The sequence below is a fragment of the Mobula hypostoma genome, chromosome 18 (genome assembly GCF_963921235.1).
Source record: "Mobula hypostoma chromosome 18, sMobHyp1.1, whole genome shotgun sequence".
NCBI classification, from domain to species: domain Eukaryota; kingdom Metazoa; phylum Chordata; class Chondrichthyes; order Myliobatiformes; family Myliobatidae; genus Mobula; species Mobula hypostoma.
In genome coordinates, this window is record NC_086114.1 from 2380671 (window position 1) to 2407696 (window position 27026).

The 27026-nt window shown below is 46.1% G+C and overlaps 1 protein-coding gene across 1 annotated transcript; it reads right to left on the reverse strand.

Annotated features, from left to right (window-relative positions):
* Window positions 1-950: 950 nt before the first annotated feature.
* Window positions 951-27026, reverse strand: echs1 (enoyl CoA hydratase, short chain, 1, mitochondrial). The gene is made up of 8 exons (XM_063070312.1): window positions 26860-27026; window positions 21789-21986; window positions 19801-19928; window positions 17553-17652; window positions 10616-10720; window positions 3198-3317; window positions 1227-1294; window positions 951-1142 (listed from the first exon to the last, which is right to left on the reverse strand). Exons 1-8 carry the CDS (start codon window positions 26948-26950, stop codon window positions 1077-1079), a joined length of 876 nt encoding a protein of 291 aa, XP_062926382.1. The 5' UTR covers window positions 26951-27026; the 3' UTR covers window positions 951-1076.

Here is a 27026-nt window from a genome sequence, read left to right on the forward strand (position 1 = left end):
CATATACGACCATACAAAACATAGTAAAGTGCAGCAGATGTAAACAGTAAAGCAAACAGCTCGCCGTCCTAGTGACGAGACCTCCGCGGTTACCCATCTTAGTCCTGATACACCTGTACCTCCTTCCTGAGGTCGTGGGTCACAGAGATCGTGGGACGGGTGGTGGGTCACAGAGACTGTGGGATGGGTGGTGGGTCAGAGAGATCGTGGACGGGTGGAGGGTCAGACAGGCTGTGCGACGGGTGGTGGGGATCGTCAACAATGCTTTGGGCCCTTCGTCGGCAACGTTCCCGGTAAATGTCACAACTTGGGGGGGGAAGGGGGGAGACCCCGGTGACCCCCTCGGTTATGTTTACTGTCCTCTGTGGGGTCTCACGGTCCGGGGAGACCGGGGTCTCCCTTGCAGCTTCCCAATGATGCAGCAAGTACATTCTGAATCGTGCTCCTGAAGAAAGTTGTTGGGATGGTAGTGGGGAGCCCTGCTCACCTCAATCTCCTCAGAAAGTGTAGACGCTCCTGTGCCTTCTTGACTACTGAGGAGATATTGTGGGTGCAGGTTAGATCGTCCATTATGTGGACAGCAAGGGACTTTGTGCTCTTCACTCCCTCCACAGCAGAGCCATCGATGTGCAATAGAGAGTGGCTGACCTGCTCCTTCCTGCAACCCACAATCATCTTCTTCTGTTTTATCCATGTTGAGACTCAAGAATGGTGGAACAGACTCGATGGGCTGAAGGGCCCAATTCTGCTCCTGTGTCTTATTGCATGGCATCATTTAATTCTTGTGTGACAAGGTATCTAATAAAGCCACAAACAGAGTAACATTACTGAAGAAAATGATTTTAAATGATTCAGTGATGACAGAGGATTTGACTAACGACAATTACTCAAGTTACATCATTACTCTCATTCTGGCCACCCCAACCATAAAGAAAAAATGAAACAGAATATCTAAGTATTAGAAACATAGTATTTATTTGAAATGGGGAATTATGTATGTAGAAGTCCACATTTCCATTACCTCAGCTCTCAACTGTTCAATTTCCAGCCGTTTATGTTCCTGGAACAACTCCGACTCACTGGTCGGTGAAATTAGCCTTCCGCTTTTCAACGAATGCACTCATTCCTTCTTTCCGATCAACCTGAAACAAAGTTTACACAGCACAATTACAAAGTTTTGGTAGATGAGCCCAAAATTCCATTTTAACTGAATTTAAGTTACTTACAGTGGAAAAGGTCGCATGAAACAAACGTTTCTCTAGTCGATTTCCTTCCGCCAACGTTAATTCAAAAGCTGTAATAAAGTACAGGACGGTTTAGCACAACCATGAAATACTGTCTGATCTTTGTAGCTATCACTCAGTGACAACGGAAGAACGTTGAGCAAAATTTACTCAGTTTTTGACTTCCAACTTGATGAAAAGGTTTTTAAGGACTGAGACAGTGGCTATCATTTACAAATTCCAATAAAAGATGCATGGGCTACAGTGGAAGACATTCATGAAATGACTTTTCCAAGTGACAATCTTCACATTCCCTCTTAATCCTACAGTGTGATCCAGAGTCTCTGTTCCCAGGATAAGAGCAAGAGAAGACAATGTGGAGAATTGACCTCTGATATTCCCTTCACTGCCGGCTGACCACAGATTAAACTTTCACCAACACACGGGCAAGTTTGTATTTCTCCAGCACTGCCATGAAACAGGAACAAGGAAGCAACAATATTTAAGAAAAAAAAAGGTGACAGATTGGAAAACGAGGTAAATTTTTACTGGTATAGAGATATAGCATGGTAACAGGCCCTTCTGACCCATGAATCCACTCTGCCCGAATACACCAATTAACCCACTACCCGAAACGTCTTTGGAACACCCGGAGGAAACCCACGTGGTCACGGGGAGAATGTTGAAAATTCCTTACGGACTGCGGCGGGAATGGAACCCAGATCCCTGGTGCTGTAATAGTGTTACACTAACCACTACACTACTGTGCTGCCCAAGGACTTTGACTGAGGCATAGGGAAATGTTGGCAAGCTAGGACTTTAATCCTTAGGAGACTGACAGAGGATCTTATGGAGGTATATAAATTTGTGAGAGGCATACATCATGTGATTGCACACAGTCTTTTTCCCAGGGTTGAGGAGTCTACATTTAGATGGAAGAGCTTTAAGGTGAAAGGGGAGAGACTTACCAGGAACCCGAGGGGCAATAAGCACACAGAACACTCCACGGAATGAGTGGAATAAACTGTCAGAGGAAGTGGATGAGGCGGATGCAGTTATAACAGGAACGTGGATTGGCAAAGTTTAGAGCAGGTGTTCCCAACCTGGCATTCACAGACCCCATCGTTAATGGCAAGGGTCTATGGCACAACAAAGGTTGGGAACCCCTGGTTTAGAAGGTTAGGAACTAGCTTGGACGGGTCATTCTGGTTCTCATGGACCAAATGTGCCAAAGGGGCTTGTTTCCATTTTGTATAACTCTATGTCTGTGTAGAACGATAGAAAAAATTGCGATGTTGAAATCATGCAAAAGGTGTTTTGAACAGTAAACCCCTCTGCAGTGTACAGGAAAACAATCGGCCACCAAACCTTTCCCAATTCCTACCAACTGTAGAGTCAGACTAGGAGACACAGTCAAGAATAGGTCTAGGGAACACGGTCTGGGATCAGCCTGGGGGCAGCACAGTAGTGAAACGCATTTAAAGTGCCAGCAACCCAGGTTCAATTCCAGCACTCTCTGTGAGGATCTTGTACGTTCTCCCCGTGACCCTGTGAGGTGTTTGTACGTTCTCCCCGTGACCCTGTGAGGTGTTTGTACGTTCTCCCCGTGACCCTGTGAGCAGCCTGTACGTTCTCCCCCGGGACCCTCAGCGTTTCCTCTGGGTCCTCCGATTTCCTCCCACATTCCAAAAACGCACAGGTCAGTTGGTTATTTGGCCACGTGGGTGTAACTAGGCGGTGGGGACTCATTGGGCCGTAAGGGTCTGTTACTGTACTCTATCTCTAAACAAATAAACAGACAGATTTCATGAGTCATTTTATATTTAAAAGCACAGGTACAACTAATCTCAATATTAAATAATTCTTCTAAATTACACTGAAATTCACTGTGTACTGGAGCAGTCATATAATGAAGAAATAACATGTTTCCCTTTATAATAACATGCAACGAAGAAAAAAGTTGAATCTGCTCACCGCCATTCACTGCCTCTTTTGCCATTGCTGTGATGAGTTTCGAATTGGAAGCTATCTTCTCCCCGCATCTGACGGCTTCGTCCACCACTTGAGACGCTGGATATATTTTGCTAACAAGCCCTTGCAAAAGAAAACCCAATTATTATTTTCCAGAATTAGGTCCTTGGAGGTGGGCTGCGAAAACCGTTAGAAATGTGACGAAAGAGGGTTACAAAAGTACACATAGACTAAGATGTTAACTGTCCTGTGCTGGCACCAGTGGGATCAACAGTTGATCTGCCACCTGTCTTCAGGAGAGAGAGAGATAAGTAAGACAATGGAGCAGCATTTGGAAATGTTAATGAAGAGACGAGAGAGTTTAACGGAAGGAGACACCGGTCTGAGTATTGTCAAGACCGGCTCCTTTTGAACCCTGAACTGTTTGAAGTGTGATGGACAAGCGATACCCCAGCAGGGGGATAAAAAGGGGCAGGTTCGCTAAGACACCACACACGACACCATGAGGTAACGAGACCCTGGAAGCAGTGTGCCCCCCACAAGTCGGTGGGAGTTTTTGGAGGACTGGTCACGGGACCAGCCATAGACACACAGGGTGGAAAGATTCGGTCGGCAGGAACCTGGTGTGTGTGTCCGCCCTTGCCTGGGTGCCGGGTTCACCGCAGAGGAACGATCGTATCCGGAACGGAGGGGTCACAGTCGGTGACCTCAGAAGACATTACAAAGGGCTCGCCCGAAAGCTAACTGCGAGGAATATCGAAGGTTTGTTTGGAATCCGATTTGCATATTCATTCGTTCTCTCTCTCTCCAACGACACGACGGCGACTACTGCGAACTGAATTAATCTGAACTCTGTCACTTGTGATTGATCATTTTACTCCTCGACTGTGATAGAGCTTGATTGACCCTATTATCCTAGTTCTGTGTACATGTGTGTTTATTCATTGCTAACCTGTTGCATTTATATCCTTACTATTAAGAGTACTGTGTTGCTTATTTCTTTAATAAAACTTTCTTAGTTCCAGTAATCCAGACTCCAACTGAGTGGTCCATTTCTGCTAGTTTGGCAACCCAGTTACGGGGTACGTAACATAAGTGGGGTTCTCGTCCGCGATTTTGAACACTAAATTTGGGACGGGGTAAATTGATTGAGTTAAAATTCCCGAAAGAAAGAAAAGGCAAACAGCAGAAATGGAGACTGAGGAATTTCTAAAGGCGCCGACCTTGGAGGCATTAGAGGATGCTAGGAAAGCGGAATGGGCAGCTGTGGCCAAACGGTTGAATCTTGTTAAGGGGAAGTCGACAATGAGGAGAGAGGAGATACACAGAGCTATCATAGAGCACTATGTATCTAAAGGTGTGTTTCCCCAAGGGGAGCTGGAGGTGATATCTATTGGAAAACCTGGTGGAGATGCAGTACAGGTGCAGCTTGAAAAACTGACTCGAGCATGAGTTCCGGGTACGGCAGCTAGAACACGAAGAGAAACAGTTAGAACGGCAAGAAAGAGAGAGGCAGAGGGAAAGGGAATTCGAGCTGGAGAGGTTAAAGATGATGGCAGAGCAGAGGCTCATGCCGAACCAAGGTGGAGGGTTCCGGGCGACCCAGGAGGTTAGGCTGGTTCCCCCATTTGACGATACCGATGTGGATCGGTACTTTCTCCATTTCGAAAAAGTTGCTGCAAGTCAGGACTGGCCGAGGGATAAGTGGGCTGTTTTGCTTCAGAGCGAACTTAAAGGAAAGGCCCAACAAGCTTACTCGGCTTTGTCCGCGGAAGATGCCCAGAGGTATGAGGTGGTGAAAGAGGCCATCCTCAGGATTTATGAGTTGATCCCAGAGGCATACCGGCAGAGGTTCCGGAATGCGAGGAAGCAGTGGGACCGCACGTATTTAGAGTTTGCCCGTGAGATGCAGACATATTGTGAGCGTTGCTGCGCCTCGAAGGGGGTAGAGGGGGATTATGACAGACTGCTACAGCTGATCCTGATTGAGCAGTTTAGAGGTTGTGTCCCTGAGGGTATGAGACCCTACCTCGATGAGAAAGAGGCAGCCACGTTAGCCGCAACTGCTAAGTTAGCGGATGAGTATGCGTTGACGCATAAAATGAAGTTTGTCCCGAGTAAAGGCTACCAGAAGGGTAGACAGGGTGGCGGGGAGAGTCCGCCGGAAAAGTCAGAAAGTAAGCCGGGGACTAGTGAGAAGGATAAGGTAGACCGGGAGCAGTCTGGTAGGAAGTCTCCTGGGGTCGTCTGTTATAATCGTGGGAAAGTCGGACACTTTGCGTCCAGGTGCTTTGCCCCAAAGAAGGAGACGGGGAAAGGAAAAACAGCGATTTCGACTGGCTGTATTGAGCTGGTAAATGAACCGCTAGGAGAGGAAAGGTCTGCAAAAGTTCAGGAAGGGCGCGAGAGGTTTATCTCGGCCGGATTGGTGTCGGTGAAGGAGGGGTTAAACCCAGTTCCAGTACGGATCTGGAGAGACACGGGAGCGTGTCAGTCATTGATATTGAAGAGTGTGTTAGAGTTTAGTTCAGACACCCAGACTGGGGAGGTCAGGGTCAAAGGTATTGGGGAAGGGACAGAAGCAGTACCCTTGCACCAGATACACCTAAAAAGCAACTTGGTCTCTGGACTAGTCACGATCGGGGTGAGGCCCGAATTGCCAATGAAAGGCGTGGAAGTCTTGCTCAGTAATGACCTCGCCGGGGGAATTGTGTTCTTGGCAGTGAGATTGACAGGTCAGCCTGCCAGCATTGAGGCCCCGCCCATGGACTCACAGGTTCATCCTGTTTGCTCAGTGACCCGCTGTATGTCCAGAGAGACTGCTGAGACGTTTCTACCAGCCTTGTACGAGGAGGGGGTAGAAAGTGAAAAGAAGGAGCATAATGAAACAGGAGGAAGTGGGGAAATTAAGGTAGATTTATCATTAGAAAAGAAGGACTTTATACAGGCACAGGAGCAAGACGAGGAAACAGCTCTCTGTGAAACAGAATTAGGAAGAGAGCCAGTAGGCTATTGTGTGGAGGAGGGAGTGCTAAGGAAGAAAGGGAGACCAAGTACCGTACCCGCAGACGAGGAATGGGGGATGGTGCCAAAAATCTATGGGGATGAGATTCTTAACCTGGCCCACAAGATACCCCTCGGTGGACATTTTGGGGGAGATAAATAGTCAGTTGAATCATGAAAGAGTTTTACTCTGCACAGGAGGAAGGATGTTATTGATTATTGCAGATGCGAACTGAGACGGTCACAGGCTTTTGATATGCTAACAAACCTAGTCGGTGTTAGCGCGGAAATCAATGAAGCTAGGGTGCCACCTGATAAGGGGAAAACCCATTTTGAAAAGATGAGTATGGTACCGACCAGATCGGAGAAGGCTATTGTTTTGGCCAGCTCTGCTGATAAGATCTCTCCCTTAATCCCTAAACAAAGCGACCCTTTAAGAGAGTTAATTAAATGGCTCGCACACGTGTGTTTGATTGTCCCGAGGCGATGCAAAGAACTGGGACGTTGGGTGGTGTTTGTCACGCTAGGTCAGCCTAGTGAGCAACACCCCTATAGCATGAGTAATTCAGTGACAAAAGGGCTAAAGAACACAGAAGTGTATACTGGCGATGTAATACGGCTGTCTGTAGCCAGCTTGATAGTGAACCTTGAAAAAAATGAGTTCGGCCACGCAAAGGTCACTTATCTGGGAATTGTGGTAACACGGGCAGCTGGCAGCGATGCAAGCTAAGGTGCAGGCTATCTCTGACATCCCAACCCCGACAGACAAGAGGGGCCTCAGAAGGCTCTTGGAGATGGTGGGGTACTGTAGGAAGTTTTGCAATAACTTTGCGGGTACTACCCCTCAGCCTCCTACTAAGCCCTTGCGAAAGAAAACTAAGTCAGGATGGGATGACCCTTGTTATCTGTGTCTGGGGCGAAAACCACTGAGAAGTTACACTGATCACAATTCATTAGTGTTTACGGCCACTATGAAGTCTGCTAAGTTGGAGCCTGGTTTGAGAGGATTATTAAAATAACACATATAAGAGGAACAGAAAATGTGATTGCTGACTGTCTGTCAAGGTGTTGACAACTTAAAATTCTCTGTATTAGCCAAATAACTGATGAAGATGTATATTTGTGTGTATCTAATAATGTATTCATGCTATAATTTTTACCCGGGTAAAGGGGAGAGGTGTGACGAAAGAGGGTTACAAAAGTACACATAGACTAAGATGTTAACTGTCCTGTGCTAGCACCAGTGGGATCAACAGTTGATCTGCCACCTGTCTTCAGGAGAGAGAGATAAGTAAGACAATGGAGCAGCATTTGGAAACGTTAATGAAGAGACGAGAGAGTTTAACGGAAGGAGACACCGGTCTGAGTATTGTCAAGACCGGCTCCTTTTGAACCCTGAACTGTTTGAAATGTGATGGACAGGCGATACCCCAGCAGGGGGATAAAAAGGGGCAGGTTCGCTAAGACACCACACACGACACTACGAGGTAACGAGACCCTGGAAGCGGTGTGCCCCCCACAAGTCGGTGGGAATTTTTGGAGGACTGCTCACGGGATCAGCCATAGACACACAGGGTGGAAAGATACGGTTGGCGGGAACCTGGTGTGTGTGTCCACCCTTGCCTGGGTGCCGGGTTCACCGCAGAAGAAAGATCGTATCTGAAACGGAGGGGTCACAGTCGGTGACCTCAGAAGACATTACAAAGGGCTCGCCCGAAAGCTAACTGCGAGGAATATCGAAGGTCTGTTTGGAATCCGATTTGCATATTCATTCGTTCTCTCTCTCTCTAATAACACGATGGCGACTACTGCGAACTGAATTAAACTGAACTCTGTCACTTGTGATTGATCATTTTACCCCTAGACTGCGATAGAGCATGATTGACCCTATTATCCTAGATCTGTGTACATGTGTTTATTCATTGCTAACCTGTTGCATTTATATCCTTACTATTAGAGTACTGTGTTGCTTATTTCTTTAATAAAACTTTCTTAGTTCCAGTAATCCAGACTCCAACTGAGTGGTCCATTTCTGCTAGTTTGGCAACCCAGTTACAGGGTACGTAACAGAAAGTACATGGCCTCTCTTCAGAAACTGATTATTTTCTGTCTCAAATTGAGTGACTGTGCATACCCTGGCGAAGGAAGTTTAATATTTGGAAGCACAAGGTCCTTTTCAACCTCTTACTGCTACGGGCAGAAGTTCCCACTTGCTTCAAAAAGGCAACAATTATACCAGTGTCTAAGAAGAATAATGGGAGCTGCCTTAATAACCATCACTCAGTCGCACTCACATCGACAGTGATGAAATGCTTTGACAGGTTGGTCATGACTAGACTGAACTCTTGCCTCAGCAAGGACCTGGACCCATTGCAGTTTGCCTATCGCCACAATAGGTCAACGGCAGACCACGTAGACAACACAAACACCTACAACAGGATGTTGTCCATCGACTATAGTTCAGCATTTGATACCATCACTCCCACAATCCTGATTGAGAAGTTGAGGAACCTAGACCTCTACACCTCCCTCTGCAATTGGATCCTCAACTTCCTAACCGGAAGACCACAATCTGTGTGGAATGGTGATAACATCCCCTCCTCACTGAGGATCAACACTGGTGCACCTCAGGGGTGTGTGTGCTTAGCCCACTGCTCTACTCTCTTTATACACATGACTCTGTGGCTAGGCAGAGCTCAAATACCATCTATAAATTTGCTGATGATGCAACCATTGTTGGTAGAATCTCAGGTGGTGACGAGAAGGTGTGTAGGAGCGAGATATGCCAACTAGTGGAGTGGTGTCCTAGCAACAACCTTGCATTCAACATTAGTAAGACAAAAGAGCTGATTCAGAACTTCAGGAAGGGTAAGACGAAGGAACACATACCAATCCTCAGAGGGATCAGAAGTGGAGAGAGTGAGCAGCTTCAAGTTCCTGGGTGTCCAAGGACCTAACCTGGTCCCAACATATCGAAGTAGTTATAAAGGCAGCAAGACAGCGGCTATACTTCATTAGGAGTTTGAAGAGATTTGTTATGTCAACAAATACACACAAAAACTTCTATAGATGTACTGTGGAGAGCATTCTGACAGGCTGCATCACTGTCTGGTATGGGGGGGGGGTGCTACTGCACAGGATCGAAAGAAGCTGCAGAAGGTTGTAAATCTAGTCAGCTCCATCTTGGGTACCAGCCTATAGAGTACCCAGGACATCTTTAGGAAGTGGTGTCTCAGAAAGGCAGCGTCCATTGTTAAGGACCTCCAGCACCCAGGGCGTGTCCTTTTCTCACTGTTACCATCAGGTAGGAGATACAGAAGCCTGAAGGCACACACTCAGTGATTCAGGAACAGCTTCTTCCCCTCTGCCATCCAATTCCTAAATCGACATTGAGCCCTTGAACACTACCTCACCTTTTTTTTGGCACGGTTTTTAATCTATTATACGTATACTGTAATTGATTTACTTATTTATTTATTTTTTCACTTCTATATTATGTATTGCATTGAACTGCTGCTGCTAAGATAACAAATTTCATGACACATGCCAGTGGTAATAAACCTGATTCTGATTCGTACATTTTGGTAAGAGGAATCAAAGTACAGATGATCTAAATTGAGATGGTAAATGAGAATTCCGAAGGATCTAAGTGTTCTAATGCATGAATCACTGACAGTTAGCAAACAGGTCTAACAATATTTATAAACACTAGAGATTCTGCAGATGCTGGAAATCCAGAGCAACACACACAAAATGCTGGAGGACCTCAGCAGGTCAGCTGACATTTCGGGCCAAGGCCTTAAGGTACATTTAATCCTGAAGGTACAGTGAAAACTCCCACTTGGAGCTTGACATAAAATCCAGAGATTCAGTCGCTCTGTCAGAAGCTGCAGTAGGAATGAGCCAAGGTCTGACCAGCATAACAGGGTGTTTTAAAACACGCTTAACACAACATTTCAAAGTTTGCATCTCTGACAGTGCTGCACTCCCTTAGCAACATGTCAAAGTACGTCAATCTTCATTACAAATTCCATTCTATTATGTATACTATTCATTGATTGTATTATGGTTATTGAATTTGAATATGCCATCAAGAAAATGAACTCAGGGTTGTATATGGTGACATAAATATTTTGATAATAAATTTACTTTGAACCTTCAGAATCAGATTTATTAATATTGACAAGTCGTGAAATTTGTTCTGTGAGGCAGTATAGTGCAATGCATAAAGATATTACCAATTACAAGGAATGTGTATATAAAATATTAAAGTGGGACGGGCTCACAAACAGACAAGTTACACAGCAGAGCCAAGCAGATGCGTGTTGTAGCTCTGCTCTGTTCCTCTGGTTAGCCCAGGGTATGGAGAAGTGTGTGAGACAATGTGAACTGAGAGGCTGCAATAGTCCATGACATACCACTTGCTTTGGCCTCCTGAGCAGAAATCCGGTCTCCGGTAAGGACCATTTCCATCGCCAGTGACTTCCCTACAGCTCTGGTCAGTCGCTGAGTTCCTCCGGCACCTGCCCCAAGCAGCAGAGATTGTGATTACATGCACCTTGGGTTATAATTGTCTGGCAGAAATTACAGAACAAAATCAACAACACACAAACATCACAAACTTTGGGGCAGCAGGGTAACGTAGTGGTTAGTGTAATGCTGTTACAGTGCCAGTGACCAGGGTTCAATTCCCGCCACCGTCTGTAAGGAGTTTGCATGTTCGCCCCATGACTATGTGGATTTTCTCCAGGTGCTCCTGTTCTCCCCCACATTCCAAAGAGTACCAATTAGCAGATTAACTGGTCACCTGGAAGGGGCTGTAACCACAATGCATCTCAAATACTCTAAATACTCTACTCCGACCCAAAACAGCAACTCTGCCAATTCCAAACTTACTTTCCAACAGCAGTTTCTGCAACAGGAAAGTCTATGTTCCACCTGCCAAGCCCTGATCCTTGGAAATCCCCGTATATCACTTGGAGTACTGTGCTCAGTTCTGGTCGCCTCACTACAGGAAGGATGTGGAAGCCATAGAAAGGGTGCAGAGGAGACTTACAAGGATGTTGCCTGGATTGGGGAGCATGCCTTATGAGAATAGGTTGAGTAAACTTGGCCTTTTTTCCTTGGAGTGATGGAGGATGAGAGGTGACCTGATAGAGGTGTACAAGATAATGAGAGGCATTAATCGTGTAGATAGTCAGAGGCTTTTTCCTCAGGGCTGAAATGGCTAGCACAAGAGGGCACGGTTTTAAGGTGCTTGCAAGTACGTACAGAGGAGATGTCAGGGGTAAGTTTTTTTTTAAAAAACGCAGAGACAGGTGAGTGTATGGAATGGGCTGCCAGCGATGGTGGTGGAGGTGGATACGATAGGGTCTTTTAAGAGACTCCTGGACAGGTACATGGAGCTTAGAAAAATAGAGGGCTATGGGTAACCCTAGGTAATTTCTCAGGTGAGAACATGTTTGGCACAGCTTTGTGGGCCAAAGGGCCTTTATTGTGCTGTAGGTTTTCTATGTTTCTATGTCTATTACCTCCCCCTTCCCCATCAGATAGCTCTTTAAACCCAACATGTTGGCTATGTTAAGTGCTCTATGTATTGGGAGCAGGGAGATTTACCAGGATGCTGCCTGGATTAGAGAGCAGGTCCTATGAGGATAGGTTGAGTGAGCTAGGAATTTTCCCTTTAGAGTGTGGAGGATGAGAGGTGACTTTATATTGGTGTACAAGATGATTTGAGGCACAAATTGAGTGGATAGCCAATGACGTTTTTCCAAAGTGCAAATGGCTAATACGAGGGAGCATAATTTGAAGGTGACGGGAGGAAATTATAGGAAGAACGTCAGAGCTAATCCCCTTCAATGACAGGGACATCACTTTGGAAACTGTTGTTGGGGGGGGGAGGGGTTGTCCGAACAGAGGAAAGTCACAGTGGTCGGGTCTCTGGCACAGAGTCTGCCTCTGTGATTCAGATGGGAAGGGGGAGAAGAGGCTCGCTGTGGTAATAGCGGAAGTTCCGGGTGTCAGGAGTCCTGAAGTGTGGAAGTTGCCATTACGAGAACCCTTGGGAAACTGAAAGGTCTGAATGTAGGTAAGTCACCCAGACCAGATGGTGTACACCCCAGGGTTCTTAACAAGGTGGCTGAAGAGATTGTGGAGGTATTAGTGCTGGTGTTTCAAGAATCACTAGATTCTGGAATGGTTCAGGAAGACTGGAAACTTGCAAATGCTGCCACTCTTCAAGAAGGGAGAGAGGCAGAAGAAAGGAAACTACAGACCTCGGTGGTTGGGAAGATGTTGAAGTTGATTATTAAGGATGAGGTCTCAAAGTACTTGGAGGCACATGATAAAATAACCATAGTAAGCATAGTTTCCTCAAGGGAAAATCTTGCCTGACAAATCTGTTAGAATTATTTGAAGAAATAACAAGCAGGATAGACAAAGGAGAATTGGTTGATGTTGTGTACTTGGATTTTCAGAAAGCCTTTGACAAGGTGCCACACATGAGACTACTTTACAAGCTATGAGCCCGTGATATTAAAAGAAATATTGCAGCATGGATAAAGCAGTGGCTGACTGGCAGGAGGAAAGAGTGGGAATGAAGGGAGCCTTTTTTGGATGGCTGCCATGATGAGTGGTGGTCAAAAGGGATCTGTGTGGAGACCAATTTTTACGTTATATGTCTAGGATTTAGACAATAGAATTTATGGCCTTGTTGCAAAGTATGCAGGTGATAAGAAGACAGATGGTGGCGCAAGTAGTTTTGAGAAAGTAGAGAGGCTACAGAAGGACTGAGACAGATTAGGAGAATGGGCAAAGAAATGGCAGATGGAATACAGTGTCAGGAAGTGTATGGTCATGCACTTTGGTAAAAGAAATGAAAGAGCTATTTTCTAAATGGAGAGAAAATTCACAAAACTGAGGCGCAAAGTGACTTGGGAGTCCTTGTGCAGGATTCCCCAAAGGTTAATTTGCGGGCTGAGTCTGTGGTAAGGCATGCAAATACGATGTTAGCATTCATTTCAAGAGGACCAGAAAATAAAAGCAAGGATGTAACATTGCGACTTTATAAAACACTGGTGAGGCCTCACCTGGAGTACTGAGAGCAGTTCTGGGCCCCTTATCTTAGAAAGGATGTGCTGAAACTGGAGAGGCCAAGTTCTAAGAGTAAACCTAGCAATTATCGGCCTGTGAGTTTGACGTCAGTGGTGGGTAAATTGATAGAAAGTATTCTTAGAGATGGTATATATAATTATCTGGATAGACAGGGTCTGATTAGTAACAGTCAACATGGATTTGTGTGTGGAAGGTCATGTTTGACAAATTTTATTGAACTGTTTGATGAGGTTACTAGGAAAGTTGACGAGGGTAAAGCGGTGGATGTTGTCTATATGGACTTCAGTAAGGCCTTTTACAAGGTTCCACACGGAAGGTTAGTTAGGAAGGTTCAATCGTGAGGTATTAATATCAAAGTAGTAAAATGGATTCTGCAGTGGCTGGATGGGAGACGCCAGAGTAGTGGTGGATAACTGTTTGTCAGGTTAGTGGCTGGTGTGTAACGGTGTGCCTCAGGGATCTGTATAGGGTCCAATGTTGTTTATAATATATACTAATGATCTGGATGATGGGGTGGTAAAACAGATTAATAAGTATGCAGATGATACTAAGATAGGTGGAGTTGTGGATGATGAGGTAGGTTTTCAAAACTTGCAGAGAGATTTAGAACAGTTAGAAGAGTGGGCTGAAAGATGGCAGATGGAGTTTAATGCTGATAAATGTGAGGTGCTACATTTTGGTAGGACTAATCAAAATAGGACAGACATGGTAAATGGTAGGGCATTAAAGAATGCAGTAGAACAGAGGGATCTAGGAATAATGGTGCATAGTTCTCTGAAGATGGAATCTCATGTGGATAGGATGGTGAAGAAAGCTTTTGGTTTGCTGGCCTTTATTAATCAGAGCATTGAGTATAGGAGTTGGGATGTAATGTTGAATTTGTATAAGGCATTGGTAAGGCCAAATTTGGAGTACTGTGTACAGTTCTCGTCACCTAATTATAAGAAAGATGTCAATAAAATTGAGAGTGTACAGAGGAGTTTACTAAAATGTTGCCTGGGTTTCATCTCCTAAGTTACAGAGAAAGGTTGAACAAGTTAGGTCTTTGTTCTTTGGAGCGTAAAAGGTTGAGGGGGGACTTGATAGAGGTGTTTAAAATTATGAAGGGGATTGATAACAGTTGACGCGGTTAGACTTTTTCCATTGAGAGTGGGGAAGATTCAAACAAGAGGACATGGGTTGAGAGTTAGAGGACAAAAATTTAGGGGTAACATGAGGGGGAACTTCTTTACCCAGAGAGTGGTAGCTGTGTGGAACGAGCTTCCAGCAGAAGTGGATGAGGCAGGTTTGATATTGTCGTTTAAAGTTAAATCGGATAGATATATGGACAGGAAAGGAATGGAGGGTTATGGGCTGAGTGCAGGTCGGTGGGACTAGGTGAGAGTAAGAGTTCGGCACGGACTAGAAGGGCCAAGATGGCCTGTTTCCGTGCTGTAATTGTTATATGGTTATAAGGCAAACGACAGTGATTCCAGGATTGAATGGCTTGTCATATGAAGAGTGTTTGATGGCGCTGGGGTTGTATTCACTGGAATTCGGAAGAATGAGGGGTGACCTGATTGAAATCTATCAAATGGTGAAAGGCCTTGATAGAGTCAATGTGGAGAAGATGTTTCCTATGGTGGGAGAGTCTACGGCCAGAGGACACAACCTCAGAATCCTTTTAGAATGGAGATGAGAAGGAATTTCTTTACCCAGAGAGTGGTGAATCTGTGGAAATCACTGCCACAAGCAGCTATGGAGGCCAAGTCTTTATGTATACTTAAGGCAGAGGTTGGTAGATCCTTGATTAAACAAGGCATGAAGGGATACAGGGAGAATGCAGGAGCTTGGGGCTGAGGAGGAAACTGATCAGCCATGATGAAATGGTGGAGCAGATTCGTTGGGCCGAATGGCCAAATTCTGCCACATCTTATGGCCCTATGGTAATATTTTTTTTAAAACAGAGTGATGGATGTGTGAGGTGCCTTCCCAGTGGAATGGTAGAGGCAGATACATTAGGGCCATTTAAGAAACTCTTAGATAGGCACTTGGATGATAGAAAATTGGCAGGTTATGTGGGAGGGAAGGGTTAAATTGACTTTAGAATAGGTTATAAGGTTGGCACATCACCGTGAGCCAAAGGGCTTGAATATGCTGTTCTGTTTTATGTGGCACACAATTCAGTAGGGGAGCAGAAAGCTGAATGGTCTGAGTCCATGCTATACAAACCTGTGGTACTGATATTACAGCAGAGACCACTCAGTCCTGAGTCCATGCTAAGTTTACAGACAATCCAGATTGTTCCCTCCCTCACTCTGCAGAAACATAACTCTTCTTTCAATTCCAAATTCAAACACAAAACACCAAATGTTGGAAACACTCTGGTCAGACACTGAAAACATTAACTCTGTCTCTCTTCCTTCCCACAGATGCTGACCAGCTGAGTTTCTAGGTCAGACACCCAAAACATTAACTCTCTCTCTCTGTCTTTCCACAGATGCTGACTGACTGGTTAAAAGTTTCAAATTGACTTTCTAACTTGTAACTTTGGATGTTTACGCGTATGCTTCTGGGGTGAAGGTGGTCAGTAGCTTTAAGTCCCTTGGCATAATCATAGCGGAGGGTCCGCTGTACGTGTCATCACAAAGGAGGCACGGCAGTGCCTCTATTTTCTTCCAAGTTTCCGTAGATTAGGCAGGTCATCAGAAACTTTGTCAAACTTCTATAGATGCACGGTGAAGAGTATCCAGACTGGTTGCATCACAGCCTGGTATGGAAACATCAAGGCCATAAAAGTCTACAGAAAATGGTGGATCTGGCCCAGTCCATGACAGGTCAAGCCCTCTCCACCACTGAGCACATTTACATGGAGCACCACACAAGAAAGCAGCATCCATCATCCAGGCCACACTCTCTTCTCAGTACAACCACTGGGCAGGCAGTAAAGGAGCCTTGGGTCCCACACCACCAGGTTCAGGAACAGTTATTACCCTACAACCATCAGGCGCCTGAACCGATGTGGATAACTTCACTCACCCCACCTTTGAACTGATTCCACAATCTACAGACAGGCTCACCAAGGAGTCAGTATTATTTATTTATTTGCACAACATGTCTTTTGAGCCTGATTTTAAGCTGTGGTGCTCGAGGACTCTAGGCTTGCTCAGAGATGTTGCAGCATGCCGCACTGCCCGTGAGCTGAGCTACCCAAGTGGCAGCAGTAACGGATCACATCACAAGGGCACATTGAATGCCACAGAGTCTGTGTGTTATGAAGGCTAAGAGGTTCTACTCTCTATCACCAGGTTTCCTGAGTGTCTGCACGGTGCCCGGCTGTGGGAAAAGCCCAGTGACCCACTGTAGACAGGGTCCACAAATCGTCACCGTTCCACAAGTTTACATCCTTGTACTGTGAGAAGTTCTGGGCCTCATATCTCAGAAAGGATGAGCTGGCATGGGGAAGGGTTCATAGGAGGTTCACAAGAATGATCCCAGGTATGAGAGGTTAACATACAAGTGGCGTTTGATAACTCTGGCCCTATAATAACGGGAGTTTAGGAGAATAAGAGGGGATCTCATTGAAACCTATTGAATATAGAAAGGCTTAGAGAGAATGGACGTGGAGAGGATGGTTCCTATAGTGGGGGTTCTAGGACCAGAGCACACAGCCTGAAATAGAAGGATGTTCCTTAAGAACACAGATTAGGAGGAATTTCTTTAGACAGAGCGTAGAATTCTTTGCTACTACTGGCTGTGGAGGCCAAGTCACTGGGTATAATTAAAGCAAGGTTGATAGGTTTGTGATTAGTAAGGGTGTCAAAAGTTTTGGGGAGAAGGCAGGAGAATGGGGTTGGAGGATAATAAATCAGCCATGATGGAATGGTGGGGATGACACGATGGGCCAAATAGCCTAACTCTGCTCCCATGTCAAATGATCTTATACCATGCATACACTCAGCACACATAATCACTAATATTCCCCACAGGGTTCAAAGCAAACATTTAGCAATATCTTCAAATTAGTAACTTTGAAAAGCAAGTAACAACTTCTTTGATGCAAAATAACTTTCACAGAGCAGGCATTTACCTGCCAGGGTTTCAGCCCTCAGTGCATGGAAGGTGATGGGATTAGACTTTCAGAGAATGGCGGATGTTACCAACAAACTCTCAATGAAACCTTCAAATCCCCTCCGGCAGCTCCCGCCCTCGATCTTATTGGAAAACTTACAATCAGTTAGTAACACTGGACAGAAAATTTACCTGGAATGGTTCCGAGCAGGATTTCCGGTTGTCCAAACTGTGCCTTGTCACCTGCATAGATGATGTCACACATCATGGCCAACTCACAGCCTCCTCCGAGCTGCGGAACAGGACGGTTAAAGTCATATCCCGCGTTCCCGATTCCCCCCACCCCCCACCCCTTCAACATCAGCGCATCAAACTCAGAGCGGCCCTCTCCCCGAGTGGAACACAACCAGGAGGTTCAAAGTCAAGGCCACTGCTCCATACTTGCATCAAGGAAACGCACAAAGGGTTTCTCCGCGCCCACACCCCTGTGGTTCTGTTTGGGAGTTCAGGAATCTTTCTGTTGTTGTGACTGACCAAAACTGAGTCACACGGAAGTTGCAAATGGGTGGTACAGTGGTTGGCATGGCACTATTACAGCTCGGGGCATCGGAGTTCAGAGTTCAATTGCACCATCCCCTGTAAGGAGTCTCTACTCCCTCGCCATGAAATGTGTGGGCTTTCTCCAGGTGTTAGTTTTGTCCCACAGCCCAAGAGGTACCGGTTACTGGGTTAATTGGTCATCGTAAATTGCCCCATTGATTAAGCTAGGGTTAAAATTGGTGAGCCGCTGGATGGTGTGGCTTGTTGGGCACATCAAAGGCCATTAAAGGAGGAGGCTGCAGTGATAGTCCAGGTACTGAATGGCGATTTCCAAAACTCACTGGGTTCCGGAAGACCACCAGTTTGGAAAAATGCAAACAATAATGAAGTACTTTGAGCCGCTGGTTATGGATCACATTAAATTCCCATCTTCCTGCCATACTGAACCCCTCCCAGTTCACCTATCGTTCAAATCAGTCTTGATGATGCGATAGCCTCTGCACTCCACTCCGTCCTGTCCCACTTGGAAAATGGTTCCTCACCTATGCCAGGATGCTGTTTATCGACTTCACCTTGGAGTCGAATATGATCGTCCCTCAGAAGCTGGTGAGTAAACTGTCCTTGTTGGGTCTCAGCCCCTCTCTCTGTAACTGGATCCTGGACTTCTTGACAGTTAGTCCGTGTGGACAGAAACATCTCAAGCTCTATCACACTGAGTACCGGCACCCCCCTATTTTATGTGTAAGAGGGGGTGTTGGGGATTTGGTGCTGTGGTCGCTGTTTTCTCCCCCCACAAGTGAGGGAGTCAGGAACTGTTATTGTCACTTTTTCATGCTGTGGTGGGGGGGATTTGGGGGTCTACGAGCTTTGTTTTTCTTTTTCATGCTGTGGTGGGAGGATTTGGGGGTCTACGAATTTTGTTTTTCTTTTTCATGCTGGGGGGGGGGGCAGGGAGTTTCTGTCTGTTCTTTCATCAACCCCAATTGTCTTTCCGTACTTGATGGCTATCTGGAGTAGACAAACTGTGTTTTTTAAATTTTTTGATGTAGAGTAGGCCCTTTCGGCTCGGAGCACGCCGCCCAGCAATCACCCAGTTTGATCTGAGCCTAATCACACGACAATTTACAACGACCAAACCTACCAATCAGTGCATCTTTGGAACACGAGAGGGACCAGGAGAACCGGGAGAAAGCCCACACAGTCACGGGGAGGACGTACAGACTCTTTACAGGCAGCAACGTGAGTTGAACCCGGGTCGCTGGTACTGTAAAGCATTGTGCTAACAACTACACTACCATGCTGCCAAAGTTGTATTGTACACACATACTTTGATAATGAAATGAAACTTTAAAAAGGGAGCACAGTTACAACATATGGGGACAGGAGATGTGTGGAACATTGCTTCAGGGAGGGTGGTCAGCTCTGGAACTTTCAACCCCACAGGTTGGTGGAGGTTGAATCACTGCAATTACTTCAACAAGAAGAGGGAGATAGTTTTTGAAAGATTGGGGAACTGGTGGTTACGGGGAACAGACAGAAAAGACATACAGCATGGAACTGGCCCATTACCTCATCACCCTCATGAGGGACAATTAACCTGCTGATCCTCACACCTTTGGAACATAGGGACACCCAGAGGAATCACATCTGGTCAGGGGGTTGAAGCCTGGGGCAGATCAACCATAATCATGTCATATAATGAGGCAGGTTTGAGGAGCTGAATGGCCTTTTTTCCATTTGTGTGCGAGACAACATCAGGAATGGACATACTAACACAAGGGCTACTCATGGACAAAGTTCTCCTGGGTCACATGACTTTCTCCCGTCCACAACTACACCAGATTGAACACGAAGGCAGTGGTGAGAAGAATTTCAGGTTTGGATCCTCTGTTCTACCTACAGCATAGCCGTTGACAGCTGCAATCACAGGCTTCCTGGTTGTGGCCACGTGGTTCCAGTGGGACAGGAAGTTTCCAGTGTAGCAATCGTGGAATGTTTTGTTCTCCATTTCCTTGATGTCAGCGCCAGCTAACGGGAGATCAAAACCCAATTATAACTTGCTTAGCACTCCGTACAGCTCTACATTTCACAGCTTTTACATTCCTTTGTCTTTTCACTTTCAACTAGAAACACAAGAGACACTGCAGATACTGGAAAACCTGAGTAACACCCACATAATGCTGCAGGAACTCAGCAGGTTAGGCAGCATCTACGGAGGGAAATAAACAGTCGACATTTTGGGTGAAGACCCTTTATCAGAACTAGAAGGGGGTGGGAGAGGCCAGAATAAGGTGCTGGGGAGGGGGGAGGAGGGACAGGGGATAGGAGTACAAGCTGGAAGGTGACAGGTGAAACACCTCAGGGGGAAGGTGGGAAAGGAGGGATTAAGTAAGAAGCTGGGTGGTGATAGATACTGTAGGTGGAACAGGTCAAGGACTGAAAAGGGAATCTGGTAGAAGAGAAGACTGGACCATGGAAGAAAGGACGGGAGGAAGGGCATCACAGGGAGGTGACAGGCAGACAAGTGAGGAGGAGTAAAAGGAGAATCAGAATAGAGAATGTCAAAGAGAGAGAATGGGGAAGAAAAAGTCATTACCAGAAGTTAAGATTACTACATCATCTAAATCTTATCCAACCCCAACTTTATCCTATCAGATAACCCCTTTGTCCTAGCCACTCCTTCCCCATGTTCCCTGCAATTTAAAACTCATGCTTCCCCACCTCCCCAAGTTCTGACAAAAGTTCTTCAGCCTGAATCATTAACCATCTCTCATTCCACAGACGCTGTCTGACCTATTGTGTTTCATTTCTGACCTGCAGTATCTACTGGCTTTTGAATCTTCATTTACTACAACTGGAATCTGTATCTGCATAGCAACTTTCTAAGGCAGTAAAGGAACCCAAGGGGACACGTATCAGGAAACAAATAGCACTACAGCAAAGAAAGATGTCAGAAGGTGAGTGAAGGCAGAGTCAACCTGAACCTTGAAGGCAAAGGAGGTGGAGGTGGACAGGTCTAGATAGAGAGATGGGGGGGTCAGCTGCCTAAGTGCATGGTTGGCACGGAAACAGCAGAGAGAGTGAGGGATGCCACGGTCTGCTCACTGACAGCAATGGAAAAAGGGGTGGCGTGGATCAGTGTGTGATGCCTGGCGGACTGACCAAGTTCAATTCCACCTGAATTTAAATTCACTTCACGGTCTGGGAATAATCATCAAACAGGCACAGTAATGACAGATCAAAGTCAGAAGTCGAGTGTGATGCCACATGCACAGCGACAGTGTTAAGCTAACTTGTAGCAGCAGCAGCACAGCCACACAGCAAGGCTACCAGAAGTCTGAGAATTTAATGCTCATGGCGCCAGGTTGGAGACTGCCCAGGTGGAATAGGAGTTGTCGTTTGGACACGACGTGGCAGTGGAAGAGGCCATGGACTGACGTTGATGTGGGAATGGAGAGAGATTGAAATGGTTGGCCACTGGGAGATCCTGGCTACTCTGTTGACCAGTTATAGTGATCGCTATCAGTTGGTATAAACTAGGTCCACCAAACTGCTGGTAACTATCCTCCCTCTGGCCCATCTCACTTCTTCCTCTCTCCTAATCTAACTGGCACAATCATCCCATCTCTGAATGTTTGTGAACAGAAATGTTTCTTCCCCTCCACCATGAGATTTCTGAACAGACAATGAACAAATGAACACCACCTATTTTTCCCCTCACTTACTGCAATAAATATGTATATATACATCTACATCTACACAAACTTCTCATGAAATCTGTAAATTACAATTACCATGTACTTGCTGCTGCCAAACAACACATTTCACATGTGCCAGTGATATTAAACCTGATTCTGAAAAATTACCAACACCTCAACAGGTACCTGCCTGCAAAAGCCTTTTCACTTCCCGTGAGGACAATGGCTCCAACTGCTGGGTCGTTTTCAAACTCATCCAGAGCCTGACCGAGTTCCTTCATGAGCGCGTCGCACAATGCGTTCAGGGCTTTCGTGCGGTTCAGCTGGATGAACCCCACGTTCTCCCGCTCACCCCTCTTTCCCACCAGGATGTGTTGGTACTGAGCCCCTGGACAGAAGGACACATTGCAGAAACGTGAACAATGAACACATGAAGGCAATCTTCCAGAAATCTTTCCAATGGAGAATGCTTTTATAAAGATTTCAACGGACTTTGTGGGAACTCGTTAGTCCATCATTCTTCACCTGGAACACAACAGCAGAACGGTGCACACACAATCCACAGTGAAGGCACCACAGCACAGCAACATGGTAACAGTCATTCAGCCATACAGTATGGAAACAGGGTCTGCAGCCCAACACATCAATGCTAACCAAGGCTCCAACCTGAGCCAGATGTGTTTCTTTAAAGATTAGCTCTACATTGAAACAGACAGTGAACTGTGTGGTTCTGTATCAAACCAAGCAGGGACTGTGCTGGGCAGCCCACAGGTGTCACCTCGCTTCTGGTAACAACACGGTATGCCCACAAGTCACTGACCCTAACCTGTCATTTTTGGAGCACCCAGAGGAAACCCAGTAGTCACGGGGAGAACGTGCACACGGAAGGAAATGAACTCCAGTCGGTGGTTGCCGATGCCGTAAAGCAGGACTCCCAGCCTGGGTCCACGATCAGTCACTGAGCCAGACAGCATGGAAACAGGCATAGAAAACGTTGGGAACTCTGCTGTAAAGTGATCTACCAATCCCAACACTACCGTGCTGTCCTTTTGCTTGTGTTTGGCCCAATCCTCTTACGTTCTTAGGTTAAAGAGCTAAAGTATGAACACCGAGAGTGGTCACCCCTGGAACCTTTACCTGTGGCACCATTCACAGCTGTTCTGGTCACTGAGTAGGACTCCATTTTGTCTCCGAGCTCTAATAACTGATCGATCTCAACAACCAGGAAAGCTCTGCTCTTTGGGAACAGAATTGCAAAGATTCACAATATTCACAGAAGCAATCATCATTCATCTCTGTCATAGATAGGGTTAATGTATGAGGAGCACTTGATGGCTCTGGGCCTGTACTCAATGAAGTTTAGAAGAATGAGGGGAGAGTTAAAGTGGATCTTGAGAGGATGCTTCCTATAGAGGCGGGGGGGTCTAGGAGTAGAAGGCACAGCCTCACAGTATGAGGGTGTCCCTTTAGAACAGAGGTGAGAAGGAATTTCTTCAGTCAGAGCATAGTGATCTGTGGAGGCCAGGTCAATGAAAGCAGATACGTTCTTGATTAGTCAGGGCATCAAAGGTTATGGGGAGAAGGCAAGAGAATGGGATTGAGAGGGACAATAAATCAGCCATGATGGAATGGTGGAGCAGATTTGATGGGCCAAATGGCCTAATTCTGCTCCTATGTCTTATGGATAGGACTTCAACAGCGAATTTGGAAACCCCCAATGAAATACATTCATCACCCCTTGGAAGCTGTCACATCTCAGTTGCTTTAGACCACAAGACATCGGAGCAGAATTAGGCCATTCAGCCCATCAACTCTGCTCCATCATTTCATCTGCCCTCTCACCATACCCCTTGATGCCCGACCAATTGGGACTCTACCAACTTCCACTTTAAATATACTCACGATCTTGGCCTCCACCGCAGTCTGTGGCAGAGCATTCCACAGACTCACTGCTCTTTGACTAAAAAAAAATTCCTCCTTACTTCTGTTCTAAAAGGTCGCCCCTCAATTTTGAGGCTGTGCCCTCTAATTCTGGATACCCCCACCAGAAAAAAACATCCTCTCCACATCCACCTTATCTAGTCCTTCCAACATTCGGTAGGTTTCAATGAGATCCCCACACATACTTCTAAGTTCCTGAGGATACAGGCCCAAAGCTGTCAAACACTCCTCGTATGTTAACCCCTTCATTCCCGGAATCATCCTCGTGGACCTCCTCTGGACTCTCTCCAATGACAATACATCCTTTCTGAGATAAGGGGCCCAAAATATGTCAAATATGGCCTGACTAGTGTTTCAAGCATTATCTCCTTGCTTTTATATTCTATTCCCCTTGAAATAAATGCCAGTCTTTAACCACAGACTCAACCTCTGAATTAACCTTCTGGGAGACTTACACAAGGACTCCCAAGTTCCTTTGCATCTCTGATGTTTGAATTTTCTCCCTATTAGATAGTCCGCACTATTGTTCCTTTTACCAAAATGCATTATCAGACATTTCCCAACACTGTATTCCATCTGCCACTTTTTTTCCCATTTTTCCAATTTGTCTAAGTCCTGCTGCAATCACATTGCTTCCTCAGCACTACCTACCCCTCCACCTATCTTCATCTCATCGCAAACTTTGCCACAAAGCCATCAATTCCATTATCTAAATCACTGACAAACAATGTGAAAAGTAGCAGTCTTAATACTGACCCCTAAGGAACACCGTTTGTCACTGGCAACCAACCAGAAAAGCCCCCTTTTATTCCCACTCACTGTCTCCTGCTTGTCAGCCATTCCATATCCATACCAGTATCTTTCCTGTAATGTCATAGGATTTTATTTTGTTAAGCAGCCTCATGTGACACCTTATCAAATGCTTTCTGATAATCCAAGTAAATGACATCCACTGCCTCTCCTTTGTCCTCCCTGTTTGTTACTTTCTTGAAAAATTCTAGCAGGTTTGTCAAGCAAGATTTCCTTTTACTGAAACCATGCTGACTTTGACTTATTTTTATCATTAGTCTCCAAGTACCCCGAAACCTCATCCTTAATAATATACTCCAACACTTTGTCAACCGCAGAAGTTCGGGTAACTGGCCTATAATTTCCTTTCTTTTTGTCATCCTTCCTTATTAAAGAGTGGAGCGACACTTGCAGTTTTCCAGTCCTGCTCCCCTCCCCTACCACCTCTATCCTCTCCTCTCTCAACCCCCTTCATCTCTGCATGCCCCTCACCCCCCCCTCCCTGCACTCCCCTCATCCCCTCCCCACCCATCCCTCCCCTCTCTGCACCTCCCCACCCTCCCACCCCTCCCTGCACTCCCCTCTCACCCCCTCCCCACCCATGTACCCGCTTCTACCACCACCCTGGCACTACATTCCACATACACAACAGTCTGTAAAAAAAAAACTTGCCTCCCACATGCCCCTTATACTTTCCTGCAATCATTTTAAAATTATATCCCCTCATATTAGTAACTTCCACGCTGAGAAAATAAAGAAAAGCCCTAACTCACTGAACCTACCCTCATAAGACATGCTCTCTAATCCAGGCAGTATCCTGGTATATCTCCTCTGAACCCTCTCTAAAGTTTCCACAAACTTCCTAATGAGGTGACCAGATCTGAGCACAATACTCCAAGTCTGGTCTAACCTGGGTTTTATAGAGCTGCAACATTACCTCACGGCTCCTGAACACAATCCCCCCAACAAATGAGGGTGACACACCTTAAGCATTCTTAACTTTTCTACCAACAAGCACAGCAACTTTCAGGGAGCTATGGGCGTGGATCCCAAGGACTCTCTGTTCCTCCACACTGCTAAGAATCCTGCCTTTCACCTCGTATTCTGGCTTCAAATTCAACTTTCCAAAGTGTCAGGCCAAATCAGGAGGATTGGGTACAGGCTGAATTGAGGCATCGGGGTCCAGGCCCAGAGCAAATCGAGGCGACTGAACCTGATGTTTGGATGTTGACTTGGGTGCTGGTCAGATGGAAAAGGCCAAGGCGTCAGGGCCCGAGGTGAGGGACCAGCTGGTTCAGCTCGCTGCTCCAAGCAGTTGAACCCAAGGTTTGGTCGTCAATTTAGGCACTGGGTCAGATGGAAAAGGTCAGTGTGTCGGGGCCCGAGGTGGGGGATAGTGCAGTTCGCTGCTCCGCGATGTTTACTCAGCTCTGTGCTGACCTATGGGTCTCGACTCGCTTTGTGAATTTCATTTCAGAACACTATTTACTTGCGGTTAATGTTTACGATTTGTTTTTCCCTCTCTGTGCACTGGGTGTTCGACGGTCTTCCTTTTTTATAGGTTTTTGGGTTTCTTTGTTTTTTGGCCGCCTGTTGGGAGTCAAATCTCAAGGTTGTATAATGCATACATACTTTGATAATAATATACTTGAACTTTGTATCACTTCACTGAACTCCACCAGCCATTTCTCAGCCCAGCTTTGCACAGTTCAAAGTAAATTCATTATCAAAGTACATATTTGTCACCATATACAACCCTGAGATTCGTCTTCTTGCAGGCGTTCACAATAGAACAAGCAAATACAATAGTCAAAAACTGACTGCCAATGCACAGAAGAAAATCTGTGCAAATGCAAGAAAATAAATAATAATGAGAACATGAATTCTAGAGTCCCAACAACAATCTGAACAATTGACAATACCACCAACTTGGAAGCAATTTATTCAACGATTAGATTCCAAGGGAAGCACCAGAGATTACTTATTGCTCACTTATTAACGTGCAAAACTACTAGAATGAAACTAATCAAGAAATGCTTTTCTAACTAACTCAAAACTTCTTGACTTTTGATTTCACATAGGATGCAAACAGCCTGGGGCAGGTGGTGTCGTTTCCCTCGAACTTAGAATAAAGCCCCCGCCCCCCCAAAGAAGTCTGTGGTGGGGAGATCCTTCACCCAGGCCTGTTGCTATCACGTGTCCATCCCAAGTTAGACCTGGCGACCACAAACACAAAAGATTCTGCAAATGCTGTAAATCTTCAGCAACACACACAAAACGCTGAGGAACTCCGCAGATCAGGTATGGAGGGGAATGGACCGAGGCCATCTTTCTGCGCCTCAGTGACCAGGGAATCTCCGGCAATGCCACTCTGACAGGGGACAGTGTTCTCGAAGCATCCGGCTACATTTAGGTGGACGGCTCGTCCGGCTGGTTAAAGACCCAAGGTCATGGGCTCTCCGCCCCGATATTCTGCAGAAGGCCCGATCTGGGTTGCAGGCGCACGGCCGTCGGACGGGACAGAAGCTTACCTGCGCCGCTCACCCGGGCTGCAACTAATACAGAAGGCAGAATCCGGGGCGCACAGAGCGAAGCCACAGCGGCTCTGCACAGTAACGCCATCGCTGCCTGTCTGTCTGTCTGTCTGTCTGTGTCGGGCCGTCTGCTGCAGGCGCGGCGCCGTCTCGCGAGAGCGCGC

What these genes read in the sequence shown, in the direction of transcription:
- echs1 (XM_063070312.1), bottom strand. Translation starts at nt 26,950, where the DNA reads ATGGCGTTACTGTGCAGAGCCGCTGTGGCTTCGCTCTGTGCGCCCCGG. An exon ending in CCTGCTCGGAACCATTCCAG is followed by an intron (nt 10,721 to 17,552) that starts GTAAATTTTCTG and finishes TGCTTGGGGCAG; the next exon opens with GTGCCGGAGGAACTCAGCGA. An exon ending in TTCATGCGACCTTTTCCACT is followed by an intron (nt 1,143 to 1,226) that starts GTAAGTAACTTA and finishes ACTTTGTTTCAG; the next exon opens with GTTGATCGGAAAGAAGGAAT.